The sequence below is a fragment of the Desmodus rotundus genome, chromosome 10 (genome assembly GCF_022682495.2).
Source record: "Desmodus rotundus isolate HL8 chromosome 10, HLdesRot8A.1, whole genome shotgun sequence".
NCBI lineage: Eukaryota > Metazoa > Chordata > Mammalia > Chiroptera > Phyllostomidae > Desmodus > Desmodus rotundus.
In genome coordinates, this window is record NC_071396.1 from 37,686,415 (window position 1) to 37,697,158 (window position 10,744).

Below are 10,744 nucleotides of genomic sequence, written 5' to 3' on the forward strand. Positions count from 1 at the left end.
GAAAGAAGGCTGTAGTGAGCTCAGGCATCCATGGAGCAATAGAACCCAACTGCGAACATCACCTTCCCCGGGTCCCAGGACCCCAAGTACCCACGAGCTTCAAGTCACAGAAAAGGCCCAAATGTGACACCAGAACCAGAGCTGTCGGGCTCAGCGGACCCCTTCCCAGAGGAGACCACCTGGCCCTGGGTCTCTCCCTATCTGGACGTTTCCATCTGTGGCAATGATGTTGAGTTCATTTAAAAGCTGTGCGAGACTTAGAGCAAAGCTAAATTTCTGATTGCCCCCCCAGATATGAAAAGGGTAGAAGTAAATTCCACAGGGTCCCTTCACTTCCATGCGTGGGGTGGGGCTCACAGTCAGGCCCCTCCCCTCAGTAACTAGATGGGGCCCCTTAGGAATAGAGTCACCCAAAGGCAGTGGCGATCTCAGTTTGGTCCATCTGCCAGGACCCTACCTGGCAAATGAGGGGCCTAACTGGCATTTGACAAGACTGTTCTTATCCTGGGTGAGCACTCCTCCACTTCCCTGCGAATCACAGAGCAAGATGCTGGGACCTGCCTGCCTTTGATGCTCTGGGGGCAACAGGGAGAAGGTGGGAGGAGGACGTGTCCCAAGCCACGCTGTTTGGGAGGACCAGCCCCCGGGAGCAGTCACCTAGAACCCCCTTTGGGGCAAATCAAACCACCTTATTTAATGTGCCCATCCCAAAACCAAACACCAAAAGACTAAAATTCTGACCATAGACAATAATATATACATACATGTCATCCTCAATGATAAATCCTCAGTTTTCTGTGCTAAGGCTTATGTTTCGGTTGCCCAGTTGAACATCCATAAATAAACATGAGACTGAAACAGATAACATGAAGACCTCTGAAAATAAAGGTTCCTGACAGGTGAAAACATCTGTCCCCTTATTGGTTGGGAGCAGGAGATGCCCTGACCACCCCTCATGGGGGACAAGAGACTTAGACACAGCAAGCTAAGCATTATTTGGGACTTTTGAGGATGGATGCTGGGCTCCTATTGCTTTAAAATCTGAGATGCTTTCTGAAGCTCCCTTTCAGGAATGTTATATTGTACAGAATGGGTATTCTCACTACCAACGTGTATTTCTACCCCGCCTTGTTCTCAGGAGAGTTAGGTAGGCGGTTTCTGTCAATCATTTTCTTTCACCTGTAACATGACATTCGACTCAGATACTGAAAGGGATTCCTTCTGTCCGATTACGTCGAAGCACCAGTCAGTAGGTGGGATCGGAGATTGAATTCCACGAAGTTACAGTGGCCTTCCCGCACACTGAAGACACCGTGCGCTCACGTTAGCTAACAGAGGACAGTAAACTGAAAGTAGGCATTTAGATAGACATACGGATAGCTAGATAAAAGGTAAATAGATACTAGGTTTTTCACTGCCGACAAGAGTTCGGAACTGGAGGAGGTGCTGGGGTGGTGGAGAACAGCTCGGCACCTCCATCACATGGTTGACAAGCATGGTTTCCGGTCTCTGTGAAGCCGTGGGTTACAGTTAGAAGGTCAAGTGCAGCCATACTCTCTCCTCTTCAAGGCACAAGGACAAGTTCTAGACTCTTCAACTCAGAACTGAGAAGCAGAGCATCTGGTCCCACCGGGATATAGAAGATCAAGGAGTGGAGCCACACACTGAAGAATGGGGGGCCCTTCAGTGTGGCTGTGATTTGCACTGTTGAACTCCCACTGTTCACAAGCGGCCTTCCCACCCTGTGGGGCAGGGACAGGAAGCGCTCATGGCCTGAACTCCTTGGCCTGTCAAGCAAAGAAGAGTGCACTTCATGCCACAAGTGGGCAGTTCAGCTCCTTCCTCCCCTGGGCACGAGGAAGAGGTCCAGAAGGGCTCCGTGAAGATTTGCAGTGACATGCGTCATGACGACAGTAGGGCGAGAACGAGAAGTCAGTAGCCCTTGATGACAGTCAGCAAAGAGCGGTGCCCTTTGTGATGCACACCCTGTACTTCGCCCGCAGCAGCTCAGAACGTTAGCAAACAGAACAACTCCCTTTCTCCCTGCATCTTGCTGTCTCCCTTAGTTTCCCTGCAAAAGGCATGTACTAAATATCATCTTTATAACGCATTCCCTACCAGGAAACTTCATCAAAATGGAAGAAATCTAACTAAAGTTCCTGCTTTTCTTTTTTCTTTTTCTTTTTTGTTTTTTTTTTTGCTCGTAATTCAGTTTATATCCCTGCTAGTTCATTACATTCTTTTGGTAGTAAAAGCTATTGCACATCTAAAAATGCATCCAAGCCCTGGCTGGTGTGGCTCAGTAGACTGAGCGCCAGCCTGCGAACAAAAGGGTCACCAGTTCGATTCCCAGTCAGGGCACATGCCTGGGTTGCAGGCCAGGTCCCCAGTAGGGGGCACATGAGAGGCAACCATACACTGATGTTTCTCTCCCTCTCTTTCTCCCTCCCTTCCCCTCTCTCCAAAAATAAATAAAATCTTTTTTAAAAATTTAAAAGAAAATAAAAAATGCATCCAAGTATCATTCAGTTACAGCTCCCAGGCAGCCAGATCTCTCTGGAATGCATGCTTTCCAGAGGCCATCACCCACAAAGCCTCCAGGATTTCATCTCCCTTTGAACAGACAGTCGCCACACTGCCGCATGATTTTAAACTGTGCAGGAAGACTTCGGTGGTCCTAAGCCGTGTGCAACGCAGTGTCCCCAGGCTCACGATTTCATGGTGCAGATGGGCACAACGATGACCAGGATGACTGTGCACACCGCGGCGGCGATCAGCGCCGCGATCTTGCAGACCCTGGCTCTTCGGAACTCTGCTTCTTTGCGTTTGAGTAACGAGTCATAGCCTGGAGTGTAAATATCTTCCATCCAATACTCTAAGTTGTTTGGATTTAAAGATTCTTGCGTCTGAAAGTGAAGAGGAGATGTTAGAAGGATGGTGAGTCCTTGAACCCTGGTCAAAGGCACCCTGACAGCCGTCCCTCCTGAAGCACCTGAGGGTGCTCTGCAGCTGGCACAGATGGTCGTGTGTCCAGCACCGCCCACAGCCCCTGCCTGAGGCAGGTCTCACCCAGCTCAGGTCCCACCTGCCCCTTCCTTAAGACAAACGTCATGTTTTGACCCAGCAGACCTGTGGGTTTTCTGTGAGCAAGCTAAGCAGCTAAGAAACATGAGCCTGAAGTTCAAGGGTACACAATCAGGATGGGCCGGCCCACAGCAGAGGAAGAAGGAGATCACTGAGAAATACTCCCCACTCACAGTCCCTGAGAAGGGAGCTCACACAGGACTATCACGTAGCTCCCATTGGTCCCCAGGTGCTTGGAAAAGTGTCAACTAAAAAAAGCAAAGGCACCTCCCAGATAAGCAATTCAAACCACACATAAAATATCCCTATTTCAAACATCTGTTGAGCGGCTCAGGCCACAGCCCAAAGCCACGGTCTACATATGTGTGTGGACCAGGGCATCTCCACGCCAGGTGCTGTGTCCCCAGAGGGAGAGCTCTCTGCAGGAGGAATGTCGTGTGTGACCTGCCTGGCCTGTGAACCCCGCTCCCCGTGGATGATGCTCCTCTATTTCCACAAAGAAAGGCAGCGTTCTTGTTCACGGTGAGCGTTGAATAATGTGTCACAGAGAAACAACAGCACCTTGCGGCTCCAGGAAAGGGCACCTAAATCTCGGAAATGCTCGAAAATATCCATTTTCTTGGATTGTTCACCGTTCACAAACATGGGCATGTTAATAATATGCCTGTTTCTCTCTCCCTCTCTCTCTCACTCATACACACACACACAAAGGAAACCGTTCACAGATTTCAACTCTGTCCCATGATGTCACTAGTGGGATAATGATGATTCTAACCCACACCGGTCACTCTTTGCCTGTCCAATTGTGCTTGTTTGTACCTTGCTCTGTGCCCCAGGAAACTGGCCCCCAAGGATTCACCTGAAGCTCCCAGGTGCCCATAGCTGGGCACCCACCGTACACTCACCCCACGTGTTGCACAAAAGGGTCTGGCTCAGGGCTTGTGAGCAGGCATGAGGACCTGGGCTGGGTATGGAGTCTTATAAATGTATCATTAGCAAAAGCAGCCCAAGTCAAGCAGTCAGTGAGGCATGTCCATGGCTACGTGTTTACAGACAGATAACAGAACAGCAACCCCCTGGTGAAACTCAGCTCTGAGGAAGTTCAGAATTCTACCGTGGGGCCCTGGGGCCCAGGAGCTCAGTGGGAGGACCCGGGTTGGTCTGGGCCACTGCTGACCCTTCCCGCATCTATTGTGCATGGCCGCGCCCCCTCCCCAGCCATCCCCTGGTGACAGCCAGAAGCTCACCTGCAGGTCCAGAGCTGTGAGCTTGCCCTTGTCGCCCACGTTCCGGGGGTACTCCTCGAGGGTCCAGGAAGGCTGGCCCCGCTTCACCTCCGCCAGCTCGGTCAGCCGCATGTCGGTGTAGAGAGGGTTGTTCTTCAGGTGGGCCTTGAGGGAGGCGGGGTAGGGGTGCGGGCTGAACACCTGCTCCACCAGGAAGCTGTCCTTGGGCTGCTTGGGCAGGCGGTGTGGGGGCGGCGCGTCATACTGCCTGTCGGCCTGCGGAGGGGCACACATGCTGTTGGCTCGCACGCGCCGCTGGGCTGCTGCCAGCTTCACACCTCCAGGCCCCACGACATCCCAGTAGCAAAATGCAGTTATTCACCAACAAATGTGCTCAGTGTTACTCTAAGCCCATGTTTCTGTGCCAGGAAGAGAAGGCCCTATTGGATCCTTACCCGCCACTGTTCTTACCAGCCTGCCTTGAACATACTTATGGGAAGGAGATGGGGCCCAGGGCCCCCCGTGGCGGAGGGGTGGGACTGTGGTTTCAACCTTGGCATCTGGCTTTCAAGACTTTGCTTAACCATTACTGCCCCCTTTCTTTTACCAATGGGGGCCTGGTACCCAGGAGTAAAAGACACGTGCCTTTCTCTCCAGGAGCTGCTGAACCCACACTGCTTCTCTGGAAGGAAGAAGCCATGCCTGATAGTAGGCTGGGAGCCTTTAGTGATTTTCAGTGACCTCTGCAGGGCCTTCCAGATCAGGGAACACTCAGGAGGACAGTGTGGATGTAGGAAGGTGCCTGGCACCATGGGCTGCCACTCAGGTTCTCAGTCTGTGAGCTATGGGCCACAATGCTCTCACAGCTAGGGGCTTCTGACATCTTCTAATTCTAACATTAGGCCCTCGGATCTCTGTAGAATGTTGCTTCCTCCAGGAAGCACTCCTTGACCAGCAAGACCGGGTCAGTGCCCACCCATGCAACTCCATAAGGCGTCGACAGACCCGGCAGCCAACACCATCCCATTGAGCTGTGACCACCTGCTGGCCTGTCTGTGTCCACTGGCCTGTGAGCTCCTCCAAGGCAGAGTATTGTCCTATCCGCCTTTTCATCCCGTACTCCAGCAAAACCGCTCCCTGAGCAGAAGTGCATGAGTGTGTGCGTCCCACCCTGGGGCGGGGACCCTCCCACTGGTGCACTGGGACCCTGCTCCAAACACAGGCGCCAGGGAGCACTTCCAAAGCACCGAGACAGCCCCCACGGATGCAGAGGCAGCCTGGTGAACGCTGCCAGACCCAAACAGGAAAATGACGTGGCCTCTCATGTTCTCAGTCCTCAAAGCCAAGTATCCTCTACCACCACCACCCAACACTCAGAGCTACCACGGCTCCCAGGCCACAACGACCTGGGGACGGGGCAGGTGCTGCCCAGAGAAGGTGGACTGTGTGTCCCTTGCTGTGCTCAGTGCTGAGCACGTGTCATCTCAATTCAACCTCTCAATAACACCCCTTCTATGGCTGCAAAACGCAGGCCAGCAAGAGGACAAGACAGAGCCTGGGTCCCATAGACAGCAAGTGGGATGGACAAGGTTTCAGCCTGCCTGGTGCCTGAGGCAGGAAGCCTGCCCGCCACACACGCCTGCCTTGCTGCTCCTGCCGGGAGCCACCCGCGTGCTAACTTGGCAGTTGGTGTGTGTGTGTGTGTGTGTGTGTGTGGCAGGTTTCTCAATGAAAGTTTAAATGTGCTACATTGGAACAAGGAGGGCAGAGAGCAAGCGGTCAGAGACCAGCAGTCACCCCCTCAAAGGTTTCAGGGGCTGCAGCATGAAGAAGCCTAGCAGGGCACACAGGACCCCGGTCAGCATGGAGAAGGGGACAAGACGTTCTTGACGGACAGGCCAGGAGGAGAAAGGCTGGGTGGAACATCAGGACCTGGCCACCAGAGGTGCTCAGCTGGTACTCCCTGAGTGAGTGGCATGTTTCCGAGGAAGACAGAGCAGAGCCCAGGCTCGGGACCAGGGGCTTCCTGTGAGGGCGGATGGACGTTCCCTGGGCTCCAGGAGTTTGACACTTTCACTGAGGAGATGAGGAACCAAGGTAGAGTCAGAACCTGGGGTACCGCCCCCGCCCCCCACAATGGGGCTTGAGGAATGTGGATGCAGCGGTGGTCTGTGAGGTGGAATGGAAGGGAAGGGAAGGGAAGGGACCAGGTATCCATGTGTCCTGGATCCCAGGTGGGGTGTGGTGAGGGCTGGGACCGTGTGGCGGATGAATGTAAATGCAGACGGAGGCAGGGATGCAGAAAGCACCGAGAAGACAGATCCATCAGGCCCATGGCTGAGCGGGGGGTGAGTGAGACAGTGAGGGAGGTCACAGACCTCAGGCTCTTTGGCGTGGGGAGCTGACACTGTGGTGGCCCCAGAATGGGAGCAGGGCAGGGAGCGCTGGCTTTGAAGGAACAGGAGAGCCCAGTTGGGGCCTGGTGACACATGGGCAGTCACCGGGGGAAGAGGCCCTGAACATTGTGAGACGTGGGACTGAAGCTCAGGTGGCAGCGGGGGCTGGTCACCACCCTGGGGAGCATCAGCCCAGGTGTCAAGAGCTGCCTTAGTGGGAGGGAGAAATGGGTCACAGAAGGTGACAAAGTAAAGATGACTCAGGCTGAAAATGAGCAACTTTGGGGTAGGCAATAAACTTCCAGCTATTTCTGTCGGTTTCACGAGGCTTTGATGTTGTACAGGGCGGGGACAGGGCTCGCTCAGTGTAGCCTGGCATGTCTACAGACATGCCCAGCCGTCCAAGTGCCCAAAGTGGCCGCTTTTCAATGCTAACAACGCCACACGGCAGCAGAAACCTGGCCGGATGCTGGCAGCTTGGGACAACACCAGGGACCAGAGGGGCAGCGGCAGGGGTACACTCTGCTTTCTCGCCACACCGCACCCTGTGCTGTGGCCAGCACAGACAGCAGAGGTTTCTTCATGATCAGAAAGAAAAAAATCACCCTTTAAATTCACTCTTTCCTCCCACTCTGGACCCTGAAAATGCCCCAAGAGCCTAGTTTCCCTAGCCCCTCCTGGTTGGCGCCCTTGGAACCAGCCCCTCCTGTGGTTTTGCGTGTCTGCAGCCCACACCGCCTTCCCTCTGACGACTGGGGCCCCTCTGTCCTCAGGAGGCTCCTGGTCTGTCCACTGACCTTTAAAACCAGGGGAGGGAATGAGAGGGTCCACCGAACACAGGTAGAATGCAGAGGAGCAGCCATATATGAGCACGTGTGAGTACATATGTGTGTGCGCACATGTGTGCACCCTCCCTCTGGAACTGATAGGCCACAGCAGCTAAACAGGTGCACAACGCTCCACGCTCAGGAAAAGGGCAGAGCAGACAGTGTGCAGGAAGAAACTACACAGGAAGGAGGACATCGCTGTCGGCGGCGCTGTCCCTGGGGGGTGGCACTCTGGACGATTTCCTCCCTGTCTTGTTTTCTAACCGGCCCTCTATTGTTCATATAACGCAGGTGCTGAAGCTTCCCCACAGGAGCACCTTGCCTGCACCGACCTCCACGAAAGGGGCCTTTATACGTCACTTCCCTCGTGTTCTATGCCCGCACTCTGCTGTTTCAGAAAGGACAGGAGCCTCAGTGACCCGTGCCTCTCTGCCACTTCCCCTGTTCTGTGCAGACCTGGTCTTCCACCGGGCAGCAGCCCTTAGCTGAGGCCCTCCCGGCTGACCCTCGGACCCCCTGCCTGTGCCGTGCCCTCTTCTCTGACTCGCGAAGCCTCTGCCAAACCTGGAAGGACAGCTGGCACATGGGCAGAACGCTCAAGACTGGGGAACGCACCCAGCCGCGCCCAGTTATGTGAGCTTACGTTGAAATTACCTCCTTCGATTTTCGATGCCAGTCCTTGCTCTCTCCAGGGCCCCTGTCCTTGACCTCCTCCTCGCTGAGGCCCACGCGGCTGACATACGTGATGGTGCGCCAGTCCCTGGGCGAGTTGGAGATGCTGGCGATTTTGGACTCGGTGGCACTGTTCTCCTCCGTCAGCGACCTGGAGGACGGCCTGGGGAAGAGGCTTTTCTTCAGGGCCTTTACACGCAGGCTCTCGCTGTTGCTTCCGCTGGCATCAGAGCAGCACCAGTCGGCGCTATTCTCCAGTTTGAGCCCGTGGGAGCTGCTGTGCTCATGAAACATCTGGGGAGAGGCGCTCTCCTCGGAGGGAGCCTCGCTGGTCAAGGAGTTCAGGTCGATCTGCACGCTCACCTTCTCCGGCTGCTGCATTTTCTGATCCAACTTATTCAGCTTGCCCAAGACGTGGGAGATTTCCTCACGGACACCCGACAGCGATTCCAGCTTCCGTTCGATTTCGCCAATCCGGAGCACCAGTTTGCAGACGCTGGTCTTCAGCTCCTCTTCCGAGTGGTGGCTGTTGTCAGGCCGGTTGCCCTTTTCTCCTTTGCCGCCGGGGAGCCTGTTGGCCACTCTGGGGATGTTGCGCTCTGGTGAACTGTCACAGTCTGACTTGTGAAGCTGAGACAAGGACCCTGTGCTGTTGTAGCAGGATGACTGTATCACTCCCGTTGAGCCACTGATACTCATGTCGTCGAGGAATCGGAAAATGTCGCTGATATCGTCGCTGACGATCTCCGAGTCATCGTCGGACTGCTTCCTGGCGTGCCTGTCCCCGTACCTACCGTGCCCCGAGGCACCCACGTCTTTGCATTTCTTGGGCTCTGTCACGTGCTGCTCGGTCTGGGTGCCCACGCTGCTGGTGTCAGAGCTGGCCTGCCCACTGGTGCAGCTGATGCTCTTGTCCTTGAACTTTTTCACTGGTTCATGCTTCTCCAGGTCAAGGGCGGACGAGATCTCCTTAGATTTGAGCCCGCTGGGTTTTGCCACATAGCCAACGGGGAGTATTGGCTGTTGCTCATTTGGCGTGAGGTAAGCCGGCCTCTGGTCCGGGGCCGGGAAGCTGGGCGATTGGCTGCTGGCATTTGGATAGCGCAGCTTCTCCTCAGAAGGGTTTCGATGGAAAAAGGACCGTTCAAAGTCAGGGACCTCTTCCGTATTCAGGCTCCAGCTTTTGGTGGGCCAGGGAGTCTGCTTGCTGGGCCTCCCTAGGCAGCGCCTGGCTTCTGGGGTCCCCATCACGGGGGTGGGTCCAAAATACGTGGAGGCTTGAAGGTCATCTAAGCTTTCATGCTTGGCCCGCCTTTTGTCAGAGACAGGAGAATACACAGGATTCAAGTACTGGCTGTTATAGGGCATTTCAAAGCTGTGGTTCAAGAAGGGTGTCTTGTGGGGCTCCTTCCGGCTCGGGGGCTCCCCATGCTCCCCCTCTGCCTTACTAGTGGGGCCAACCAAACCGGGGGACACAGTCATCAGGTTGTGAAAATCCTCTTTGAAGATGTTCCTCTTCTGGATGCAGGATGGGACCACGAAGGGCTCATCATGGGCAAGGAACGTCTGCTTGATGCCCTGGGTGATGGGCAGCGAGTCCTGGTCTGAGATGGGCTCGTTCTCGATGTTCATGGGGAAGTAGGTCCTCTGCATCTCGCAGGGCTGAGGGCTGGCGACAGAGTACGGAGCCAGGGCCTGCAGCCTGTCCAGCGAGGCAGCACGGGCTTTGGCCTCTTTGCTGACACCCAGCAAGAAGTTGGGCTCAGAGGCAGGCACAAACTGCGGGCAGTCCTTGCAGTCCATCTTCCGGCACTTGGACGGCTGCCTGGTGGGGTAGCCCTGGCCGAAAGGCCTGCCGTCCAGCTCGTAGTTCAGGGGCTCACACTCCGCCGTGTGGCAGAGCTCCACGTCAGGCCTGCAGGACTCGAAGGACGCCTCCTTTTTGTGTGCCTTCTGCCGTCCCGTGGGCAGCTTCTCCTTGGCAGCACCCCCATTCATTTGGATGAGGTTGAAAATCGTCACGATGTCTGCAGCCACCATGATTTTCTTTGACTGCTGGTTGTTCACGGTGCATTTCATCTTGTCTTTGAATAACGTGGCTGGAAAATTGGGGTCAAGACAAGCCGTGTAGAAGAGCACACTCCTCAGTTTGGCGAGCTGCGGCAGGTCGAAGCGGGCGCACAAGGACTTGCACAGGTCCTGGTAGGAAACGGAGTTCTGCTTGCTGTCCAGCTCCTCCAAGATCTTCACCAGGAAGAGGGAGGTTTCCTGACTGGCCTCCATGACTTAGGATTCGCCCAGGCTCGCCAACTCCGAGTCAGTTCTACAGCGAGAGCATCGAAAAAGAGGGAGGGGGAGGGGGTTAGAAACGCCAGTGGGGTTTTAAGTCAAGCTTGCTGTGAACCACATAAACAAATACAAGGACACAGTTTTCAATGACTAGAAACGTATTAAGAGCTTTAAAAGTATTTTTAGCACATGACCTTGTAATTTCCTTCCCAGGAATCCACCTTACAGATACGGTCAGTGACAGTGATTT

The 10,744-nt window shown here is 54.7% G+C and overlaps 1 protein-coding gene across 1 annotated transcript; it reads right to left on the reverse strand.

Annotated features, from left to right (window-relative positions):
• Positions 1-2,529: 2,529 nt before the first annotated feature.
• MINAR1 (membrane integral NOTCH2 associated receptor 1) lies at positions 2,530-10,488 on the reverse strand. Its single transcript, XM_024561641.4, has 3 exons — positions 8,188-10,488; positions 4,332-4,586; positions 2,530-2,906 (listed from the first exon to the last, which is right to left on the reverse strand). Exons 1-3 carry the CDS (start codon positions 10,486-10,488, stop codon positions 2,709-2,711), a joined length of 2,754 nt encoding a protein of 917 aa, XP_024417409.2. The 3' UTR covers positions 2,530-2,708.
• Between the last annotated feature and the right edge of the window lie 256 nt (positions 10,489-10,744).